The sequence below is a fragment of the Carassius carassius genome, chromosome 22 (genome assembly GCF_963082965.1).
Source record: "Carassius carassius chromosome 22, fCarCar2.1, whole genome shotgun sequence".
NCBI classification, from domain to species: Eukaryota; Metazoa; Chordata; class Actinopteri; order Cypriniformes; family Cyprinidae; genus Carassius; species Carassius carassius.
The window spans coordinates 19757250-19783471 of record NC_081776.1 but is presented as its reverse complement, the minus strand read 5'-3'; the positions used below and the strand labels follow the sequence as shown (position 1 = coordinate 19783471).

The window sequence follows — 26222 nt, the reverse complement described above, 5'->3', positions numbered from 1 at the left end:
TGATATCAAAGATTTATATTGTTAGAAAAGATTTATATTTTGAATAAATGCTGTTCTTTTATACTTTTTATTCATTAAAGAAAGAATCCTAAAAAAAAAGTAGTGCCGTTTCCACAAAAATATTATAACTGTTGCCGTCTTTGATCATTCTAATAATAAATCAGCATATTAGAATGATTTCTTAAGGATCTTGTGTCTCTTTATACTGGAGTAATGGCTGTTGGAAATTTAGCTTTACATCACAAAAATAAATTATAATTTAAAGGATATTAAATGTTTTATTTCGTAATATGTTTTTTTTTTAAAACATATACACTCATACACACACGTGTAGGATTTGCTGTAAAAAAAAAAAAAAAGTGGATTTTTTTTTTCTCACAAATTGCTTTTAAATAACACTAACTTATAATCAGGGCTTGAAAACGAAAAAAAAAACCATGTTCGCTATGTTAACGTTTCTGTTCCTGCGTTCCTCTGATAGTATTACCGTTCTGAAACGGGTTTGGGTGGAAGAAATACCGTTTAATAACGTTATTTTTTAAAAACAATGTCAGCGTTTTCTTTACTCAAAAAGAAAAGGAAAAAAATTGAGATCTAACGTTCCAATAACCCACTGTGCTTAGTCACAGCTGATACAGCATCATCTTTTCTAGATTTTGGACAAATGTAGGCTACTAAAAACACTTTAAAGACATCAGTATTTTTAAGATATTTAAAAATGTTTGCTGCATTGTTAAAAAACTAAAAACACTTGTATAAGATTGCGTTTTGAGAGTGAAAAATAAAAAGAAAAAATTTAAGTCACGGATCACATCGCATTTTATTAGCCCTATTACTTTCTGAAATAATGAAGGCTAAAATGTCTGTAGTCTAATGTAAAATTTATTTAATTTAAAGTTATTAGTTTCTCTCCAAACAAATCATCTAAAGTTTAGGCTATAAAATGTCAATCCAAAAAACTATTTAAGTTGAAGCTGATGCCTACCTCTCTCATTCGGCACGTATCCAAATGTTTCCATGTTCCCAACGTATCAAGATGCTAAAATATTATTTATTATATAGTGTTTGTACTTTCATTGACATAAAACATCATCCTTCACATTGGCTTCAGTGTTCATCTTCAGTTCTCTCTTCACAGCAGTTCAGTCAGTGAACTGTTTGAGTAAATGAATTACTCAAGGATATTGGTTTGTTTGAACTCAGAGGGAGTGTCAGCCACATTAAAAAAGTTAACAGCTTAAGTCATTTTTGGATTAATGCGTATTGGAGACGTGAACCGTTTAAAACAATTAAGTTCGATTTGGTGAACTGGTTCAAAAAGATCCGGTTATGATCTGAATGATTCGTTCGCGAACCGGATATCACAAACTGCTTTGTTTTGCGATTGCCATTTTGGACCAAATTTTTTTCGATGCTTTAAAACAGTGGTTCCCAACCTTTTTCCTTGGGGCCCCCCCCATGTACATTTTTAACAATCCGTGACCCCCCCAATATATATATATATATATATATATATATTAGTGCTGGGAAAAAATTAATCTCATCCAAAATAAAAGTTTGTGTTTGCATAATATATGTGTGTGTACTGTGTATAATTATTTTGTATATATAAATACACACATATGCATGTATATATTTAATATTTTTATTTATTTATATATAAATTATTTGTATTTATATATAATATAAATTATGTATAAATGTATATACAGTATATACATGTATACTTATATATGTATACTTATATATATATATATATATAAGGGGTGTAACGGTTCACAAAATTCACGGTTCGGTTCGATACGATACACTTGTGTCACGGTACAGTTCAGTACGTTTTTGATACAGCAAAAAGAAAGAAATGCCAGAGAAATCTCCTTGATTTCTTTTTTTTTATATTAAAACTAACATAATAAAGTGTGACATTTTTTACTTTGAGTAATTCTGGAGCTATAATTGATTCTTCTTATGAACATATAAAACAAAACAGCTTCTTGGAAAAAAATAAATATTGTAGTAGTTATAAACCAAGGTTTATTTTATTTCAGATTAACATTTGAGGGCAGCAATTGTATATTCATAATGTCAAAATAAAACCGACGTAATGTTACTTGAAGGCATTATAGCCTACTATTCCTGACAAACTTTCATGGTTGCAGTTAGTGTTACTACAGTAAATCCATGGTGAATGTTGCAGATCTGGACAGTGGATAGTTCATTCACGACACAATGTTTCTTCCTGGTTTCCATGCGCTGTTTGATCCGTTAATAACGGAGAAATGTGTTGATCTGTTAATAACAGAGAAATGTGAATGTTTCTCTCTAGATCTCGCAGCGATGTTATTACTTTTGTGGCAAATTCAAATGCTTTCTGTACTGGATCTCTTATTAGCGCTGTGTAGTAACAGCGTCGCATGATCACGATCGGCTCGCGCTGCACTGGTCCAAACTGATAAACGGTCCGTCAACCACACAAGGATGATGTTTGCCATTTGATGTTGGGCACTGTTGTGGTCGCGCCGGCATCTCTTACATTATGAGCGCGCTTGCCACGCCAACGGGCTACTTTTGAAATAACGAAATTGTAATTGAAATCGGCATTTTTAGCATATGATTTTTTTAAAACTTTGAAAAAATATTTTATATAATATTATTATTAGAACAGGACCCCAGGTTGGGAACAAATGCTTTAAAAAATTCTAACTGACCCTCTGTAGTCACATGGACTACTTTGATGATGTTTTTCTTACCTTTCTGGACATGGACAGTATACAGTTCACACAGTTTCAATGGAGGGACTGAGAGCTCTCGGACTAAATCTAAAATATCTTAAACTGTGTTCCAAAGATAAACGGAGGTCTTAACGGGTTTAGAACAACATGAGGGTAAGTTATTTATGACATAATTTGTTTAGTTTATTTGAGCTGTTCAGAATCATGGTTGTTACAGAAGTCATAAACTTACACTGTAATGGAAGCTCAAAAGGAGTAGGCTGAAGCAAGGAAGCTTATATGCGCCTACCCCTATGTACAGTACTCTCAGTACCCATGGATTTCACATTTGTATACCCAATTGTAACTCAATAAATAACACTGCATTTAACAATATATATTACATTGATAAGGTTACCATAAAATGTGCAAAATTCAAGTATATCATTTTCATACCCAGGCACACATCACCACGAGTGTGCACCTGTTTATGAGTTACATTTCCAACCATACTATCAGTAAAGTGGACGTTACACATTGCAGCATTTGAAATGGTTAGAGCTTGTAGCTACATTCCACATCCAATGTATATTGTCACAAGCGTATAGGGATAACTGCACAAACTGTTTGAGTTACAGGATACCTCTATTGTACAAGCAGCATGACTACATCTGCATTAATAAGTATCTTCCATAAGGCATTATGTCGTGAAGGATAACATTAATACAGAATCCTGTATACTACTAGAAAATTTACACCCACTGTTAGCAAAAAACAATCATAACTGTCATAACTGGCACAACTGACATGACCAGTCTCCACATTATTCACTTCTTTCAATTATTATTATTATTATTATTATAGTAATTTTTGGTTAACCATATTTTCATTATAATTTTTATCAATTCTATAATTCAAGTATTAGATTCAATAGTATCACATTACTAACACTATTGTGTAGAACCATTTTTTCTTATACATATTTTGTCTTGTTATTACCTTGTTATCATTATCATCTCTATAGCAACTGGGTGTACATTTACGGCATTAATTTTGATGATGATGATGATGATGATGTGTACCCTGTCTTGTGTTGTGCCTTAAAAAGCCAGGGCATGGGCTCGTTGGAAGTGGATCTCGTCCCCATCCAGCAGGCCCGCCCAGCTACCCTAAATAATTGTCTTAGCGGGCGATGTTTATAACCTTTGCTGTGTGATGCATTTAAAAAGACGATGTTTCATGAGCCAGTCTGGAGGAGGGAGCCCTTCACCCGACGGGTCCATGTCTCGTCTTCCCTAATTCTCTTTTGTCTATTGTGTGTCGTGATAGTAATGACAATGGTAATAAACAGCATTATTTTAACTCAATTTCCTCATTTTAATTATGACAGATCATGTGGAGACATTGGTGACAGTAGTTGTATCAGCACGATATGATATATTATTCTCATTTTAATAGATAGTGACAGAAATCCTGCTTAGTGATTACATTTGACATATTGCCTTAAGATACTTATCTTAAATTGTGTTTTGAATTGATGAACATTTACAGCACTTTTTAATTCATCCTTTAAATCATTCCATAAGTTCACACCTCTTCGAGTGACACATTGGCTCCTGAGGGTAGTACGAACACACTGCACCTTAAAATTAAGCGTTCCCCGCAAATTATATCCGCCTTCTCTGTTGGTGAATAATTGTTGGATGTTGCTAGAAAGTTGGTTAGCTCTAGCTTTAAATACAATTAAAAGCACTTTTAGTTTTATTAAATCTTCAAGTTTTAGAAGGAATTTTGCTATTTGGGTGAATTATCCCTTTAACTACTTAAGAACACTTATCTTTGTGTGAAGTTCAGCTTATGGTTACTTGGCAGACTTCACATTTTATGAGATTCCCTGGCTATACCTCAAAACCTAGTGAGCAGCCTCATTAGACAGCAATTTTGGGAATCATAGGCATTCTGTCAAATTCTAGGCAATACTACATACATTTTATAGCATGAGCTACTCCCAGAATGCATTGTTACAAGTTCAGTTGAAGTTTTTCAAGCAGATGGCAGACAAAGCCTTAAGAAAATGTCAGTGTTTAATGATATAATATATGATATATGATATGTTATGATATATGATAAATGATATATAATATGATATGACCAAATTAATATTTTAAGTGTGCATATAATTGTTGTACCATTATTATTATTTGCATTAATTATTTTATTTATAACATATTTTATCCTGCTCTAAACTCTAGATCCAGAAAGAATCTGCCACATTCATGCATTCTGTTAAAATATTTACACTGAATTTGCTGAATGGATTTAAAAACAGAGCCAAGAGAGTCCTCAAGAAAATCTCCCCATGTTCACAGTTGATGTTAACATGGCTAAGCTAAAAGAGGGCATATTCTGTATGTAATCCCTATATTTGTACTCTCTCATCATTTACTCATCCTCATGTTGTTCCAAAATTCTGTTTAATGTACTGGATGTTCTTTTCAATTACAGCAAAAAAGGACCGTGCAAAGTATAAAAATACCCTATCCATGACTTGCAAAAGTATTTTAAACCTATTCTATTAAGTCATTAATCATTGAAAACCTTCACTTTCATCTCTTTTGATTTCTCTTCAGAAGAGAACTATGTTGAGCTATGGCGTCCTCTTTGAAGCTTGAAAGCTTCAGTTCCTATGGGAACTAGGTGCATGAAAAAGTATAATACCTGTGGTCAGATGATTTAGTTCTTTAAAACTATAAGCAATCATGCAAGGGGCGGAAGATATTTATAATTTTCTTAGTGACAGGTGTTACAATTCTGTGAAAATCTGCGAAAACATTAGGATTTTCAATAAATAAAATAAGAGTATACATGTACTGTATGCAGTACATAAAGATGATGGCCCCTGTTAGCTTAGCCACGTTAACATCAACTGTGAAGATGGGCAGACTTTGTTGAGGACTGATCATTACTGATCACTGTTCACACTGCTTGCATGCCTGACCGTTTTGTTTCCATATCTGTTTATTTATTTTTTACGAACACAGCCAGCCATGTCGGAATTAGTCTGTTTGTCGTATTACTACATTTTGGGATAGCAAGTCTCTGTATATATATCAAACATATCAAACCAAATTATCTTGGTTACTGATACGATCTCACCACTGAAGCAAAGTTGCATTATTTTTATATAGTGGCAGTTTCATGCGTAGTGCTTGGGTTGTCCTCCCCTCAGTCCAGTTACTTTTTCAGTATGCCTTAGTCTACTTGAACCTGAAAACAGTAATAGTTCCTCTGTGGTCCTTTGACACACTTGATGTGTATACCAGCCATCTGCTGTATATTTGAATGTTTAAAGCGTAGGCATACGAAAGCTATTGTGCTTCTTGCTGTGCTTGCTACAATACCCTTGTCTTTGGCTATACCTTAGTGTGAGTGCAAACCCATTCATAACACTAACACATAATAATATTAGCATTCTGAGTGTCCAGTTCCCTGTTAACCTCCCTTGAGTGAATCCTAAAGCAACCTCACATTTCCAACAGTACATATACAGTATGTGCTGATTTAATGTTTAAAACCTTGCTCTGTCATGATGCAGCTTGTTACCCACCAGGTTGTTTTGTAGTTTCCTTCCCACCAAACGCATCAATAGCATGGCCTTCAATTATTGAGCTACCATGCACAGCTGAAAGTGAAGAGGGATGTTTCATGACCCATCACAGTCAATAGAAGTCAGTGGACTAAACAATAAATATGTGCATGCATGTCTACATTGCCTACAGCAAGGTCTTATGCTCTTTACTGTACAACCACATCACGTAATCAGCACTCTGGTGTGTGTGTTGGGTTTCTCAGCGGGGGGACTTATTAGAAGCCCAAGGCAAGCAAGCAGTCTCTTTTAATATTGTGTGCTCACACCTCTAACTGCACGCCACACATCTGGGTGCTGCCTTTGATGAGACGCCCCCCATTATGGGTGTTTGATATTGCCGACAAACTACATAATTTCATAACCTGTTATGCAGTCTGCCTTTAGAGGGATCTCTGGGATTAATCTTCTTGGTCCACATTCTCAGTTGTGTTCAGGAAAAAATGAGTTACCATGGGTTTGGAAAAACAAGTTACCATGTGCGACTGTGTGAAACGTGATAGCATCTCCACTGTGGTGTTCCTGGCTCACTCAGTTGGTGATTGAGCAGAGACATTGGCGAACTTGCACCGTCTAGTGCAGATTTCTCTGTTACAGAGGCAGGGGGACTTCACAACAGTTTGTTGGTGTGCTGCAAATTAGCTGATGAACACTCTCAATGGTTGATGCATTCCTGCTGTTCACGGGTGCTTGTTAGCCCTGTACAGTTTAACAAAACTCCCACAGCTCAAGCCTTTTGCCTCTGTAAGGATCTAGAAGATTACAGTATCTCCCCAAGAAAAGAAGCAATAGCTTTAGCCAATTTCAAATATGCTCTTCTGCATATTTCTAAAGACTTGAATACCAATTAAATCTTCCCATTCTGAAATTCACATCCAAGCCTTTCCTTTCCAACATGTGCTTTTTCACAGACTCAGCCCTGCATGTACGTATCGTTTACATCTGTGCACCAAGCTGCAGTTCCATTCTTCTTACTCCTCATCCGTGTCGAATCCTAATATAAAACCTCACCGTAAGGCAGATTGGACAGAAGCTTCCCAACAGGGATTTGGACCTGTGACCTGAATCCCTTTACCTGTCCCATGGGGTGGGTACCCTTAATGATTGCCCTATGTTTTCTGACACAGAAAAGGCAGTATGTGCTGATTTAATGTTTAAAACCTTGCTCTGTCATGATGCAGCTTGTTACCCACCAGGTTGTTTTGTAGTTTCCTTCCCACCAAACGCATCAATAGCATGGCCTTCAATTATTGAGCTACCAGCACAGCTGAAAGTGAAGAGGGATGTTTCATGACCCATCACAGTCAATAGAAGTCAGTGGACTAAACAATAAATATGTGCATGCATGTCTACATTGCCTACAGCAAGGTCTTATGCTCTTTACTGTACAACCACATCACGTAATCAGCACTCCGGTGCGTTTGTTGGGTTTCTCAGCGGGGGGACTTATTAGAAGCCCAAGGCAAGCAAGGAGTCTCTTTTAATGTTTTGTGCTCACACCTCTAACTGCACGCCACACATCTGGGTGCTGACTTTGATGAGACGCCAACCATTATGGGTGTTTGATATTGCCGACAAACCACAACATTTCATAACCTGTTATGCGGTCTGCCTTTATAGGGATCTCTGGGATTTTTCTCTGGGATTCATCTTGGTCCACATTCTCAGTTGTGTTCAGGCCTCAGCTGAAATGTTTCTGTCCAAAGACTGTTTGAAAAAAAACGAGTTAACGTGCGACTGTGTGAAACGTGATAGCATCTTCACTGTGGTGTTCCTGGCTCACTCAGTTGGTGAATGAGCAGAGACATTGGCGAACTTGCACCGTCTAGTGCAGATTTCTCTGTTACAGAAGCAGGGGGACTTCACAACGGTTTGTTGGTGTGCTGCAAATTAGCCGATGAACACTCGCAATGGTTGATGCATTCCTGCTGTTCACGGGTGATTGTTAGCCCTGTACAGTTTAACAAAACCCACAGCTCAAGCCTTTTGCCTCTGTAATGAGCCAGAAGATTGCAGTATCTCCCCAAGAAAAGAACCACTAGCTTTGGCCAATTTCAAATATGCTCTTCTGCATATTTCTAAAGACTTGAATACCAATGAAATCTTCCCAGATCTGAAATTCACATCCAAGCCTTTCCTTTCCACCATGTGCTGTTCACTGACTCAGCCCTGCATGTACGTATTGTTTACATCTGTGCACCAAGCTGCAGTTCCTTTCTTCTTACTCCTCATCCGTGTCGAAACCTGATATAAAACCTCACCATAAGTCATATTGGACAGAAGCTTCCCAAAAGGGATTTGGACTTGTGACCTGAATCCCTTTACCTGTCCCATGGGGTACCCCTAATGATTGCCCTATGTTTTCTGACACAGAAAAGGCAGTACCCAGAAGGCAAGGTCTGAGTCACCCGCACAGCCCCTTGAACATCAATATTTCAGCAATTCTTACTTTAAATCTCCACTGCTAGCTCCTTCATAGTTCCTGTTCAGTCACTTACATAGCAACAGCTCACCAGGTGCCCTGCACTCAATCATCTGCGGAAAAAAAAAATGTTAGCAAAAGTCAACCCTGCTGTGCCCCACCTGAGCTGAAGCTGACTTCAGTGAATGGCTCTGGACAAATTCACTTCATAATAAGTCTTGGTAGCTCTCAGACTAAATAATAAACTTGCTATTCTTATATTTCTTATTTCTTTTAGGATTACTTCTCACAATATATATTGCCATCATTTACTCTACCTCATGTTGTTCCAAACCTCTATGTAATTTAGAAGTTGAAACACAAAAAGAGAACTTTAAAGAGTTGTTCTGGTTGTTCTTTTTCCATTACAGCAGAACAGGGCCTTGAGAAACATTAAAGCACCCTAAAAATGGCACATATGACTTGTGCGCTATATAAATGTGAAATATTACTTATTTGTTTTGCTACTTTGGTTTTTTATTTTTTTTTAAAGCTGACTCTGAGAAAACCACAAGGATTCCAATGTACAGTCGTGGCCAAAAATATTGGCCCCCTTGGTAAATATGATCAAAGAAGGCTGTGAAAATTGATCTGCATTGTTAACCCTTTTGATCTTTTATGAAAAAAAATCACAAAAATGTATCCTTTCATTTGATAATAATAATTTAAAATGGGGGGAAATATAATTATGAAATAAATGTTTTTCTCTAATACACATTGACCACAATTAATGTCACCCTTTTATTCAATACTTTTTGAAACCTCCATTTGCCAGTTTAACAGGTCTAAATTTTCTCATATAATGCCTGATGAGGTTAGAGAACACCTCACAAGAGATCAGAGACCATTCTTTCATCCAAAATCACTCCAGACCCTTTAGATTCCCATCTCCATGTTGGTGCTTCTCCTCTTCTAAATATCTGTAACCAAGATGGCGGCGCATCCACACGCAGCGGCTTCTCTCTGTCCTGACAGAACGGTGTTTTCATGTTTTTTGTCTTGTGAGTCGCAGTGTTTTTGTACGTTGTCATCACGTCTACCTGTCTGTAAGCGCAAATACAGTCGCGAGTTTCTGCTCGATGTCGGCAGAACCGCATTTTTACAGTTAAACTCAATGGACGCGGAACAGCTGCGGGATCTCGGTCTGATACGGAGGCCTTCACCATCACCGACCCCCACTACTGCATCTCGCCCACAGTGGAGGCGCTACAAGCGGTGTGAGAGGAAGCAGAAGAGGGGTAAGCACCGAGGTATCCGGGTTAGGCTAACAGCTAACCCACACAAGCCATCTATCCCCACCATCATACTGGCTAACGTACACTCATTGGACAATAAACTGGACTACATCCGATTACTACGCTCAACTCAGAGGATTGTAAGAGACTGTTGTGTTTTTGTGTTCACAGATACATGGCTCAGCAACAGCGTTCCAGACTGCGCTATTCAGCTCGACCAGCTGACGTGCTATCGAGCAGACAGAGCTCTCGTCGCAGGAGGAAAAACCCGCGGCGGCGGGCTTTGTCTTTACATCAATGACGCATGGTGCCGCGATACTGTTGTGATCTGCAAACACTGCTCACCCCTGGTGGAGTTTGATTATTAAGTGCCGGCAGTTCTATCTGCCGAGGGAATATACTGCTATACTGCTCGGTGTACATTTCCCCGTTCAACATCATCAGCAACAGGAACGACGCACTAAATGAACTGTACCAGCACATCAGTGAGCAGCAGACAGCACACCCCGATGCTTTTCTCATCATAGCTGGGGATTTCAACCATGCTGACCTAAAGAGTGTGTTTCCAAAAATACACCAACACATTAACTTTCCAACACAAGGTAATAACATTTTGGACTTTGTTTACACCACAAAGAGAGGAGCTTACAAAGACCTCCTTCTCCCCCACCTCGGAGCCTCAGACCACATCACTGTCATGCTAATGCCTGCATACAGACCGCTCATTAAAGTTTACAAACAGATTAAAGTGTGGCCAGAAGGATCATCAGAGGTTCTTCAAGACTGCTTCAACACAACTGACTGGGACATGTTTAAGCAGGCTGCTACATGCAATAACACGACTGACCTCCAGGAGAATTTAGAGACTGTCACTGCCTACATCAACAAGTGTATTGATGATGTAACGGTCACAAAAACCATCACTGTCCGGGCCAACCAGTAGCCATGGATGACAGGGGAGGTCTAGAGACTCCTGAAGACACGGAAGGCTGCCTTCAGAGCTGGAGATGAGGTGGGCCTGAGAACAGCTAGGGCCAACCTGTCCCGTGGCATCAGAGAGGCTGAGAGACAGCACTCCAGGAGGATAGTTAATCAATTCAGCGACAGCAGAGACACTAGGAACCTGTGGCAGGGGATACAGACCATTACGGACTACAAGCCCCAAGCACGGACCTGTGACAACAACATCTCTCTGCTGAACGAGCTGAACACCTTCTTCGCTCGCTTTGAGACAAAACAGCACCACTGCACAGAAGACTCCACCTCCTCCCGGCGACCAGGAGATGACGCTGACCTCAGACAGCATAAGGAGATCCTTCAGCAGAATCAATGCATGCAAAGCTCCAGGTCCTGACAACATCCCTGGGTGTGTACTGAAAGACTGTGCAGCAGAACTCACTGACTTCACAGACATTTTCAACATCTCACTGAGTCAGGCTGTTGTTCCCACATGTTTCAAAACTACCACCATCATTCCAGCACTTACCCCCACTTACCCCCATCCTCATGAAGTGCTTTGAATGGCTAGTCATGCACCACATCAAGTCTGCCCTCCCCCCCTCCCTGGACCCCTTCCAGTTTGCATATCGGTCCAACCGGTCGACCGATGATGCCATCGCCAATACCCTTCACTCAGTACTCACACATCTGGACAAAAAGGACTCATATGTCAGAATGCTGTTCATAGACTTCAGTTCAGCATTCAACACAATCATCCCTCAACAGCTCATTTACAAACTGATTCAGCTAGGGCTCAACACTTCGCTGTGCAACTGGCTGTTGGACTTTCTGACTGAAAGACCCCTCTTCTGCCCCAGGCACCACTGAACTATGAACCCCCCCCCCCACACACACACTAATTATATGATGACATGCACTAGTCACTTTGTGCAGCATTGGTCTGCTCACTACCTCATTCAGCATGGAACTGACGTCATTCAGTAACGCAATTTCGAGTCTCTGTATGCATGTACTGTACATGTGGAAATTCACAATAAAGAAGACTTGAACTTGACACTCCTCTCATTTTCTATAGGGTTCAGGTCAGAGGACTGGAAAGACCATAGCTTGGTTATAAGCTCATTGACCCATTTCTGTGTTGTTTTTTAGGTTTGTTTTTGGGTTATTGTACAGTTGGAAGATCCAAACATGGCCCATTATAAGATTTCTAACAGAGTCAGTCACTTACTGATTTTTTATCTGTTGGTATTTGATAGAATCCATGATGCCATGTGTCTAAACAAGATGTCCAGGACCTCCAGCAGAAATATAGGCCCATGACATCAAAAATACAGCTGTGTATTTCATTGTACACATGGGGTACTTTTTATCTTTGTGTTCACCAAACCCATCTTGAGTGTTTGCTGCTAAAAAGCTCATTTTTAGTTTCATCTCACCATAGAAGCCAGTCCCATTTGAAGTTCCAGTCATGTCTGATAACTGAATATGCTTTAGTTTGTTTTTGGATGAGCTAGGATAATTTTTCTTGTAACCCTCCCAAACAGCATGTGGTGATGCAGGTTCTTTTTTAAAAAAATGTTAAAGGTTTTCTGAACCCGAGATTCAACTATTTTCTGCAATTCTCCAGCTGTGGTCCTTGGAGAGTCTTTAGCCACTCCTTCTCACCATGCATTAGGACGATATAGACACACGTCCTCTTCCAGGCAGATTCGTAACATTTTATGTATATTGGAATCTCTTAATTATTGCCCTAATGGTGGAAATGGGAATTTTCACTGCTCTAGCTCTTTTCTTAAAGCCACTTCACCAATTTGTGAAGCTCAGTTTTCTTTTGCTGCACATAAGAAATATATATATCTTTGGTTTTTCTCTTTATGATGGATGGAATTGAGGCTTTGTTTTCCCTCCTCTTTATATTTCTATGAAACAGGTAGCCATGGGTGTATAATTACATGTTTATAATCACGCTGGAGTGCTCAAAATTGTGAATATGAATGGGAATATACTTCAGAGATATTATACTCATAAGAATTTCTAGGGTGGCCAGTAATTGTGTCCAACGAGTATTTGAGAAAAACCTTTATTTTATAATGTTATATAACCCCCCCCCCCCCCCCCCCCCCTTTAAATAAAAAATCAAAAGGATTAACAATGCAGATGAATTTTCATTGCCTTCTTTGATCATATTTACCAAGGGGGACAATATGTTTGGCCACGGCTGTACCTGTACTGTAATGTACCTGTGCAAATGGCAATAAACTTATAATGGAAGAAATCCGTACAAGGATCACAACCTATTTTATTAAGTCAGTATTCATTGAAAACCTTCACATCTTTGGCCCGTTCATATGAGAAGTAGAGATTTTCAAACTAATATGTTAGACAGCAGATGATCTAACTCACTGTCTTGAGCTGGTCTCAGCAGTTAAAGGGGACATAAGATGAAATGTTCTCTTTTTAAGCATCTTTTGCATCTAGTTAGGTTTCTGCCATGTCTTCCATCTCAGAATTAATAAGTACTAATAAACAGCCAGTATGCTTGTAATATATATGCTGATAAGCAACTAATTAATAGCGAGAACTGGTCCTTAAAAAAAATGTTACTGGTTGTTGTTTTACGCGATCGTTGAGAAATTGTAACTAATGTTTACAGAAATGTAATAAATACCCTAAAGAATCATACCAGCTTGTGGAAAATGGACATCAGAGTCCCCTTAGATGGCTTGCTGATGGGGGAATGTTATCCATTAATAGCAACTTTCAGTTCAATTCAAATTTATTTGTATAGTGCTTTTTACGATACAATCATTGCAAAGCAACTTTACAGAAAATTAAGTTTCTACAATATTTAGTAGTAGCTTATCGGTGGTGACTGTCAGTTTATGTGCATATGGCAGACATTTTCGGAAAAATTAATACAAGACGTAGTCAACCAGACGATGAACACTTTTAACAGCAATTATTATATGATGCAATCACACTTGAAGCAATATTTGGTAGTTCTGTATGTTGTTTCAAAACTTTTGTGTGTGAAGCTGCATGTGGAACCTATTTGGCTTCAGAAGTCAAATGACACTTTAAAGATACTTTTATGGTGCTATGAAACTTGAAAGGTTCAGTTCCTTTAGGAACTAAGTGCATGAGTATTAAAGTATTAATCCTATGGTGAGATGTAGTTATTTGTCTGTGTTCACTCTTTCTCTTGCCCTCTCTAAGTACATCGCCTCTCTTCCTGGCTATAGAAAGCCCTGTCATCTTAGGTTTTGCATTTGTGTTGTCAGAAGTCAAGTTTAAAATAGTCCAAAATTTTTAGGTCCTTGTGGACTGTGTATATTCTCGCCCGACAGCAAAGGCCAGAACTCTGTGTAACTTAAATCGGAAGGTCACTTTTGGTTGATGAAGAATAAAGAGCTCAGAACTGCACTGACCTGCTGGATCAAACAGAGGCTCGCCAACTTCATGAGAGATCAGTCTCATAATCTTATATTGAGTTGTACTGTATATGGAGTATACATATTAGATTATATACCTGGAGCAACAAACAGTAGTTGTAGTAGTAGTATTGGGCATCACAACAGAAAAAAAATTGCAAAATCAGAACAAGTAATATAAAATATTTTATCATACACAGTATTATACATTACACCTTTCAATAATGTACAATGGTGGTATGTTATATACATGATCAAAAGTTTGGGGTCTTGGTTTTAAATGTAAAATATAAGAAATCCACTATGGCTGCATTTATTTACTTAAAAAATAAAGTAAAAATAGTAATGTATCTCTTCTATTTTCTGTTTTAATCTATTTTAAAATGTTATTTGTTTTTGCAAATGTTCAGCAGCCATTACTCCAGGTTTCAGTGTCACACAATCCTTCAGAAAGTATTCTAATATTCTACTTTGGTGCTCAAGAAACATTTATTATTATTGTCAATACTGAAAATTATTGCGCTTCTTAAAGCAACATTATGGAACTTTATACGTGTTCAAAATTTGCAAAATGTACATAATGAGCGAGTACATTGCAAATTTGTCTACCAAACCACCTTTTTATCTTATCCCAAATCACTACAGTACATTTATAATAAGTTATTATTTTTGGACTATTGCAGCCTGTTCGGGTCATAACCGCTACGAGTAACACATACCTGCGTGAATCACCATAGACATGAACTTGGAGAAGTAGCTCCGGATAGAATGTTCTTCCACGGGATGCGTGCAGTTCTGTTAATTAACCGCTAGAGTGCCAAAATTTACTAGTGTTGCTTTAATATCTTGTGGAAACTGGTGCTTTTATTTATCTGTTTGTTTATTTATTTGCATTGCTTGATAGCTTGGAAATTCAAAAGGACAACATTTATTTGAAGTTGAAATCTTTTGTTACATTGTCAAATTTATTTAATAGAATTTTCGATCAATTTAATGCAGTCTTGCTAAATGAAACTATTAATTTTTCATAAAAAAAAAAAATCTTGCTTATCCCAAACCTTTGAACAATACTGTATATTATATATCATACATTAATAACATACCTAATATTTAAATGAACTTGATAACACAACTTCCGAGAAGTCCAAGAGTGGTACTATTTTGACAGTGGCTTGGATCTGACATGACACTGGCCAAAACATGAACATTTACACAATCGTTCACATTTAAACTGCTGTCGCTGTCTGAAATATTTCACTCATCAACACCTGTCATGACTTTTCATAAGTATCATGTTTGTTGCTTTGTGATGTTCCACTGAAAGATATACACATCCTCCCAGATTATAGAGGTCTCCCTTTGACAGTTGGCAATTTTTTCTTCCCCGTCCCCCAACTGACAGCAGGAGTCTCACATCTCGCAGGTAGAGAGAGGTTTAATAAAGTGATAAAACACAGTAGTAGGGAGCGTGTCACAGCTTGATGCCCTCAGACAGTCATCTTCCCTGCCGCTCTGATTAAGGCCGGTAGGTTGCACCAATAGGCAATCATCACCCTGAACATAACTCAAGCGACCCACTCCATTTCGTCTGCACGCTCTCTTTTCTTGCTTGAGGCTGAAGGATGGGTAGATATGAATGTTGTGAGCTGTTCGATGTCAGATCTATTCCATCTCAACAGAATTGTTGTTAATATTAGAGTGTGTTTGCATGAACAAGGAGCATGCTTAATATTAAAACCAACCAATTATATTGAAAACTAGCTAAATGATATGTATGCGTCCTAATGATATTTAAACCCTTTTAGTTAATTTTAGTTAGTTTAGAAAATATGATAAGAAAAAAATAATAATAATTCACACCCTTAGATTACATTAGTGTAGTCATTTTAATGTTTTGTTATTATTATTATTATTTTATTTTTTTTGTATAGATGGTTGAGTTTTCTCAGAAACAATTTAGACTTTTGTGTTAAGGTATACATTTATTGATGTATAAAATGTTAATTTAGTTTAATTTAAATGTAATTTTGTACTTCTCACCATTACATTTTATTTTTATAAACTGAAATTTGGGTTTTAGTTAGAGTAGAAATGACCGATCACAATTATGAAATGATGAATTATACAGAATTTTTGTCAAAAGTATTATTGGAGCGACTTTTGCACTGCCAAGCACCACTCACACTGCATGATGTGTGAAGCATAAAAGTTCTTTGATTTGTGTTTCTGTACATGTGTTTAGTTTATTATCATTTCGTCAGCTGTAACTTAACATGTAGTAAACCAAAGTGTAAAAAAATTCTCAGAACAGGTAATCGTAGACTACATACATTGAGTTTGTTCTCATTTCAAACTTATCCCACATGAAGTGTGCCACCAGGTCTTGCCTCAGAACATTTCAGAATGGACCACTGTGTCTATTCCCCCATTAATTAAGACCCACCATCAACAGTTTGCCCCCCAAGGGAGAGAATTAAAATGATCAATGAAGAGGAACTACAGCCTATCTAAAGGTTAACCCAGCCTTCACGCCCACATAAAATTAGACCACAGGCTTTGATTAAACTGACAACACATACGCCTTCTCAGAACCAATAGTAGCTTTTGTTTTCATGACAATAATTATATTTTGACATAGGTAGTACTTCCTTCTTAAGCACTAATTGCATTTTGCTTCATCATAAAATATTCCGCAAATCCTGTTATCACTTTCACCCTCAAGTCACTCCTAACCCATGTACTCTATGGAATGCAAAGAAATGTATCCAATGTATCCAAGCTGCTCTTTTCCATACAGTGAACAGGGATGGTTAAAAGGGACCATTAGACTCCCAAAACAAAAAAGACTATAAAATAGCCTTGAGGAATGAAACAAAAATGTGTTGATAATCCTCCACTCTGCTGTAGCTCTCAAATCTCATTTGGATGCGCACATAATTCATATCTGGCACATCAAAACACAGTTCCAGATGTGACATCAAATGGTTGTGGTGTTTCGTAACTGAAACTGAGTTTGAATTTGTTGAAGGGCAAACTATTTTTAAGCAGTGTTGTCTTTGTTAACTGCAACTAATTGAAACAAATATATTATAAGTATGAGATAAAAACTTATAAATTAGAAATGTTGCTAAAAAGTACTTACATTTCTAAAGCTGAAATAAAAATGAAATAAAGCTAAATAAAAATACAAAACAAATAAATACGAAAGTATTAATAAAAAATATATATTTTTACATAGATAGCACTGTATTTGACATCTGTTTAGGGGAGGGAATGACACAACTTGAATTTAATTCTGTTTCTAACACAAACATCAAAGACTTTAGCATCATATGGACAAGTTATATGCTACTTTGACAACCCCTGGTTACCTTCTATGTTTGTTCATTTTTCAGAGAAGTGCAGCTTGGACATTGTTCAACATCAATTTCCGTGGTTCATGGAAAAATTAAAGCCATTTAGATTTCGAACAACAGGAGAATTAGTAAATAACGACAGCATAAACATTTCAGGAGTGTTAAATGCTTTAAAGAAAATGCAAAACTGGCGTCTTATCACTAGCCCACCTGTTTCTGTGCTTATGTAAACAACTGTTTTCAGGGATTAAGTCTTTTAACAAAATAAAATTAGTGGTGCGTGTCATTAACAGTGTTTTCGATTGCACTTCCCGTTACAAATACATGGAAGAAAGCCAGAACTCTGCATTATAGAGGCAGGCATTCATCCCCACACAGCTGAACATATGCAGATGCAGCCCGACCTTGTCTGTTGAGTGTCTAATTAAGTGCATTTCACGCTCGTGTGGTCACTTTGACGAGGAGGTGACTGAGAGTGACTGTGGGGTAATTGGGCTGGATGTAATGTGTGCAGTCTCAAAACCATTTCCTGCCACCTTTGCTGTATGTGGGGGAGGGCTCTTACATGCAGTACAATTGGGAAGATTTCTATTGCCCGCATTTACCCTTGAAGAGGAGACCTGTCCTTCCTGTTTATTGCTGGAAGAAAAGCTCCTATTGATTTTCATTAGGATCCTCCTGTCCGTGTCTGGCATTGCAGACAATCTTCCTTACTCTGTGTGTGGAGCTCGTTGCACCTACAGATGGAGCGGTTACACCACGTGCATCTCACGTATAGCCAGACTTTTGGCTAACGGCATGAACCACCCATGTAGAGGAAGAAACTTTCTAACTGATGTGTTAAGCTACCAACCACAGTTTGTTTCTTTAATAGAGGTGGGGAAATCAGAGGTAGGACAAAAACTACTTTTTTCCCTAAGTAGTAAACCGTGTCCTACCCATACCTTTCACTTTCAAAAACTTTACATGTACCAATATTGTACTATAAAATTGTGAAATGTCCCATTACATTTCTTTATATTCATTAAGATATTCACAATATATAATAAGTAACACTTTATATTAAGGAACTATTCCCTCTATCTCTAACTAGTTGCTTATTAGCGTGTATGTTAATAGCATATTGGCTGTTTATTAGTACTTATAGAGCACATATTAATGCATTGTTCTACATGACCATAATACAAACTACAAACAAATACCCTGCTGTCAGCAAGCAGCAAATTAGGATTTTAATGAGGTAAAACTCTTAGTTAATAGTAAACAAGGGTTCCCTGTTTTAAAAGTGTTAACCACTTAACATGTTTTACCATATTTTACCGTTAAAATTATTATCCCTTTTTACATTGCTGCTATAATGGGATAAAAGACAAGCCAGAAGAAAAAAATAAATTAATAAGTTAATATACCTGTTTTAGATTATGTGGCATTGCTGGATGTTGTGCACATAACTGGCTGTGGTTGTGTTACATTAATTTTTCTTTCAAGTGTAGACATATGACTTGATTGACGCTCCTGCTTTTACTGCAGGTCTTTTCTATGACAATGTGTTCGTATTCAGATGAAGAATGGTTTGGTTCAACAGGGTTATCACAGTACAAGGTGGCTTGAGAAGGATCTCACTTTGTGTTCCATTCAACAGACGCAAGGCCTTGTTAAAGGGTTACTATTATTATACCAGCTAGGCCTTCATTAAAGGCTCATCTTGTTTCAGCCTGCCCTTTAATTTCATTTTTTTATTTCGGCACCGGCAGAAAATGTGTCAAGAAGCCTAAATGAGGAGATGGGATAAGGGGTGAGAAAAATAAAAAGGTGAAAGGTGAAAGGTCAAACTAAATAGAAGATTTTTTTATCGATCTCTTAATAATATTTAAAAAATCATATCAACTCAGAACTCACACTGTTTTCCTAAAAGAGACCTAATTGAACAGTTATGTAGCACTTAATCTGTTTCATCTGAAGGCTAGTTTTAATATTAGTCAAGGTTTATTGCACCAAAAAAAGTTATTTAGTTTTCCAAGACCATTTTCTTTTTTTGCTAGTGTACCTTTAAGACTTCTATATATCTAAGTAGGCTCTGTCCAACCAAAGCTACCACAGTTAATCAATGTTTATATATATATATATATATATAATGAATTTGTTTTTTGTAATTTATGTAATTGTATAGAATTTATGTGTATAGATTATGTGCGTATTATATGCGTATAAATTATGAACTGGCCATTTCAGTCGATGTATAGTTAAACAGAGTGGGGGAAAGACACTGCAAAAGCATGTAACAATGAATTAAACAGCCAAAATACTAATACAAATCTGAGTATATTTGATGTAACTTAACTTTACACAACAAAAATTACAAAAGCAAAGCATAAAAAGTAATATTTTTCAAATATATATTTTTTTATTTTTAATTAAAAATGAATTAAAATTTAATTAAAAATTATTTTATTTATTTATTTAATGTTATTATTTTTTTTGTGATAATCTGTTCAATTTATGAATCCCCAGCAGTTCCCTCATGAACCCCAGGTGCTGAACCCAATTTCAGGAGACCTTGGGTTATCTTACTAATATCATATTCATTTATTCATTGCACAGTTAATGTCAATGTATTTTTTATTTTTTTATTGAACCCAGCTGGTAGGCAAATGTGGATGGTCATATGTTAACGGGCTCATAATTGTGAGGTCATAATGCAAATGTCAAAATTCAAATCAATATGACTCCTTTATTCGTAACTTCATTGTTACTCTCATCTCTATGTTCACAGGCAGAGCCTGAAGGATTCTCTCATTTCCATTTGTACGTGTGCGCTGCTTTCCTGGTGCGATGGAGGAAAGAGATACTAGAGGAAAAAGATTTCCAGGTAAGATAGTTTCTTGTGTCGTTTTGTGCGGTCCCTGAGCCGCAGTATGTGTCGTCTTTGCATGAGCCCCCTCCTTCCTCATTAACTTGCGGGGTCAAGAGGTCAGTGCGCCTGCATTTGTGTGATGACAACAGCAGCTGCTGTAAAGGTGACATTGCGCCGTCCCTTTGAGACTCTACTATTTCCTGTCCTCTCTCACACTCACTAATTCCATGCGATTGAGAGGTAAGGGGTTTAAGTATGGAGGCTTAGAGAGAGCAGAGCAGAATGTCATTAGAAGTACAATATGAGTTTGCTTATATCATCTAAAGTCCCACTTCTCTTACTGGATTTCCGTCTTTCTTTTCCTCATCCTGTCCTGAAAATTTACAGGTGTGAGTTTGGTTATAAAATGCGGTTTTCACTCCTGGAAACAACTCACAAACTGTTATTAACATATCTGTATTAAGGACACAAGTACAGGTCTGACAGCCTTATTCTGATAATATTCAACTATTCACCACCCTACATGTGTATGATGTATTCTGTATGTATACTCATGTAGATAAAGTTGGATATAATATTATAATATAATATAATAATATTTATTTTCAACAATTATGCAGCCGAGATTTAACTTATATATTGCTTTGTATTTAGTATACTGTATGCATGCAGGTAAATTAGAATGTACTGTAACCAGTTTATATATATATATATATATATATATATATATATATATATATATATATATATATCACTGGGTAATAATAAAGTTTACACTTTTCGATGATTTAACAATTAAACAGTTACTGCTTACTTAATTATTAGTTATGTTAGAGCATGCCTCCATGCCAGAAATATCAGATCCAGCCACGATCAGATCAAGATCCAGATGCCACGTCCTGTCAGAAAATATCGGTTTTGTCTGGTAACAGAATGTCTAGTCAGCAAAAGTATCTAATACTAAAAATGCATTAACAGAAAGTCTTCTATCAGCCAAGAAGTTGACTGAGCAAAGCCAGAGAACAATAGAAGCAGGAGATAATGTAATGATGCTAAAATTGGCAGCAGAGTTAATTGAATAATCATAGTTACAGTTGTTTCAGTGCTCAGACTTTATCTGACGAACAAAAATACAAGTAGCGTTATAGCAAACTGCTTCACAAGAACATCCCTAAAACCATGAATCTCTATACATTTTCCCTTGTATCTCTTATTAATGAAGACAACCATCCCTGGAAACCACACAACTAAACAACAATGGAAAAATAATCTAAAAACAGTAATATAAATGACTAAAACAAGTATATAAATGGCTTTAATGATTATTATAAATGATTATATGATTAAATGTAATGTTAAACTATTAAATGATAAATGACTATAATTGAATGAATGAATAAATATTCTTCTTCTTCTTATACTTCTTCTTCTGTGGAACACAAAAGGTGCATTTTTGAAAAATCAGAAACCACAATAATTTAATAATTGAGTCCATCAATGACCATCAGAAACGGATCAGTAAATTAATCGTTCTTTTGAGTCATTTATTTTAAATGAACCAGTTGAATTACAACGTTTACATATGTAAGCTTTCATTTGGGTAATCGAAGACCCACTTGTCATGTCCTACTTTTGACTTGGCCTTTCAAATATTCTGCTTGAGTCAGAGTTGCGCAATTTTACAGGTTTGAAAAGCAGTCACAATGCAGAGTGAATCGGAATACTACTTTTTTTCTTTATAAATCCCTGCCTTCTCTTTAAACTTGCATCTCTGTGGAGTGAATAGACTGCTGTGTGTGTGTGTGTGTGTATTGTTGAATATGCAGCAAGTCAGTGGTGTGTATCAGCAGTGTGTTGTGGGGCGGTTGATTTATTGTGTTTACAGTGCCCAGTGATTCAGAATTATCCCTCGCACCAGCTCTGCAGCACATGGCTGCTGTTTGGCATTCAGACAACAGCCCCGGGCCTTCATCTTTACCCGTCTGTGCCATGTGTCAGCAGAGAGATTATTTCTCCTATTTTGTCTCCACTTCCTTTTGTTTTTACTCTATATTCCTTGCCTTTTTTGCTGGTTTGTTTTCACACACATGACCGTTGATAAGCGATACCCTATTGTGCCCTGCATGACCGTCCTGACAGTCCAGACCAGAAAGAGGTATAGTGGTGTTGTGGGAGATCTGTGGCGAAGAAGATGACTTTGCTGCACACTCTCCTATGATTTCACCCCCTCCATTGCAATCTGTTCAGGTCAAGCTGCCCTAGACAAACAGTTCCCATACAATTCCTTGCTGCTTCTTGCCTTTTTTGACAGGAAGAAGCAGGGAAGGCTGCTCTTAAAATAATTGGCTAGCATGGGCAGATGCCTTCTAAGGAAATCTGACTTAAAAGGCTCTACATAGGTAGCAACTCCCTATGTGCTCCAAATGAGTCAACTTATATTCAAACAAATTGTTATTCAAAACACAATTTTGGGGTTCACTAATCCAAACCTTGCATAATAATTTGTTTTAAAAATGGTTGGTTAATGTTGGTTAAGCCAATGTTTCCGCATGTGCTCAAATAAACACAAAAATCTTTGAATAGTACCGCAGTACTATAGTATAGTAGTAGCATTAAAAAAAATACCTTTAACACATCTAAAATAAATATTCATGTACATATTGTCATAGAATCGAGGCAATGGAAGGCTCTCTAAAAAACAAGGTTAAGTATGAAAATATCAATGAATTTGATCCTACTTATGAAGATAATTTTGATTCAGCGGGAGAGATTGAGATTGAAGGAAAGACTCGATGTGAAGAATTAAATAAGTCTCCATTCAGTGCGTTATGGGAGTGAGTTATAATTCTATCCCAGCATATCAAACTGTGAAAATGAGTCTTGTCTTTTGAGACACTGGTCTTTCATAGCAGCAGGATTGCAGGAGTTCGCAGTATGTGTCTTAAAGATGGCCTCTGGCTTTCTCTTTCTCTCACTCCATTTAGCCCTTCATATATCTTTCTAAACATCTCATTAGGACAGGCTTTCAAGAAATAATTAAAGCCCCATATTTTCTCAGGAGTTGTATACACAGTTTTTAAGGGGAAAGCAAACTGAAAAGAAATGGATTGATGGGCGGATCATTTGTAGTGATTTTTCAAGTATATCTTGCATGCAGCGAGATTGTATGGAATGGATTTCGAGAGAGACTGAACATTAATATGAGTCTGCTAACGAAGGCTTTCTTAACGAGCACAAGAGTCAATGGCTCTTGAAAATGAAGAAATCAGAAATTGAATAAATCCTTAATTAAACATTATTCATAATACATTTTTTGCTCTCGTTAAATAATGTTTATTTAAAGGAATTGTTCACCCAAAATGAACATTCAAACACAAAATTAGATGTTTCCTGTGATTCATAGTCTGCCAAGGATGATTTCAAACCGCATCATAAACATAAGTCCGATATTGATATTCAGTGTCTCCTGTAATCATGCAATTGTATAATTGTTAATCATTATTGCCAAAAAAAAAAATCTTCTTCTTCAATTTAGTGAAATGTTATTTGTACTCTCATACCGTCAAATGTCAAAACACTTCATCAAGTTAAACATCAATAAAATCAAACTTTATTGGTTCTGTCTCAAGACCAATTGTTATTGACTTCAAAGCTGGTGAGATGCATACTGCTGGAGCAGTTTTCTCAAATGCAAGTAAAAGCAAATCATTTTAGGAGCTCACTTTGATTGTATGAAGAAGAACGGCTTGCATTTTCTCCTTTTGTATTCCACAGAAGTCTGTCAGTTTTACAAGTTTGAAATTGGGTGAGAATGAGAACATAATGACCAGAATTTGACATTTTTGCATGAATTATACCTTTTAAACATCTAAATTATGTAGATATCCATGCAGGTTTTTTAAATGTTTTAGAAGAGGAGTAGGTGTGTCTTATGTTTCACTGTGACTTTTGTCTGACCCCCTGGTATTTCAGGGCTTTTGTAATGGCTTCTATTCTTGGCAGGAGGGCAATAAATCAGTATTGAAGCAGGGGGGAAATCTTTACTGGGACAGAGTAAAGGTTAAAAGGACTATATCACAGCGCCCTCATGGAAACCTGCTGTATGAACCAATCTGACCCACTTTTACCCTTCCTGCACCCCTCATAATGTGCAAAATAATGTTAGGTAGGGTTGGGAAACAGAAACCGCTCTTAATGAGAAATGGTACAGTTTTTGAAAAGATATTGGTGAATGATTTTTATGGTATTTGGTTCATGTAACATCTAGCTTTTTTTGGTGTCTGAGCTGTTGTCTGGTTTTCATTTTAATTTCTTTTTGCTATATGCATGTTCAACTTCCAAGCATGTTTCTTGCAGTTAAAAAATTGGTGCAAATGGTTTAGTTTGTGGTATATAATTTAAACTTCATAGTAGTGGCACACATGAAATGCCTCACAGAACAAAAAAAGAAAAATGTAGGTTTGAGGTTGAGAATGACACCCTAATCTAATCTACTTTAAAACAGTGATGTATTTTAAATTTGTTGCTTATAAAAAATGATGTTTAGCAAAATCCACAGTATTCATAATGGAGAAAGCAAATTTTTGCCCCCATAATACTGTTGTTACAGCTTCTGCCAGCATCTGCTTAATGGACCATACTAACTAGCTAAACTTTCACCCCGTGGTTTGTACTCCGTGTTTTATTGTGTCCTTCATAAATATCAGTGTCTACTGCATCAGTTCTACACTTGAGGATTAAATGCTCCTGTTAAGACTGCACTCAACAAAATAGTTATTTTGGGGCAAAAAAGAGGGAAAAAATAAATAAATTGGACATTGGTGTGTTTTGAAGAGAAGCTCTAGTGCTTGGGTAAGTGAGCGTGGAGGCATAATGGCTGCTGCTATCTGTGCTCTAAGCTCCTCATATTCACTGCATGGTACTTCCGATACTAATGACTTCTGTTTTTTCATACTTAAAATCTCATTTGAGGCCGTTAAAGATCTGAATGAAAGAGAGGCGAAGCCATATGCAGTTGAACATTGGCTATATTAGATATATATATATATATCTTCCCTGCGGAGTACCGCTGCAGGTTACAGACCACCAAATGTCAACCCCTGATGCCATTTAGTGAAGGCAATATGCAGCAAATGAGCTCCCATTAGGGGTTCTGTTTACGTAATGAGAAATCCTTTGGTGCAGCTAACGGCCCGAGAACCTCTGCCCTCTTTTGTCTGTTATTACCAAATTACTCTCTTTATCAATGGGATTTTGTTTCGCTTTTTGGAGCCCCATTGTCTCAAATGCCTAGTAGAATACAAAAATGTATACTCTTTTATCTCTAAATAACCTAAATAACTATTTCAGCAGTTCCTTATCAAATGAAAATGACTATATAACACAGGCATCTTTAGTTTTCTCCTAACAAAAGCATGATTATACTCCCCCCTAAAATACCTCATCCCAGAAAGCAAGCAAAAAAAAAAAAAAAAAAAAAAAAAAAAAAATCCAAGGCAAGAGAAATGTGTCTTAATACAAAAATACATGAATACAAATGTTTCTATTTGACAATATTTCTGTCAAACT

At 36.9% G+C, this 26222-nt stretch overlaps 1 protein-coding gene across 2 annotated transcripts in view; it reads left to right on the top strand.

Moving 5' to 3' along the window:
* The window catches only part of LOC132099091 (TBC1 domain family member 22A-like), a 166780-nt gene that overhangs the window by 126825 nt on the left and 13733 nt on the right, over positions 1-26222 (top strand). For both annotated transcript variants that reach the window (XM_059505537.1, XM_059505536.1), the window contains exon 12: positions 20574-20669. In XM_059505537.1, coding sequence (XP_059361520.1) covers positions 20574-20669 — 96 coding nt within the window. The remainder of the gene's footprint in view (positions 1-20573; positions 20670-26222) is intronic.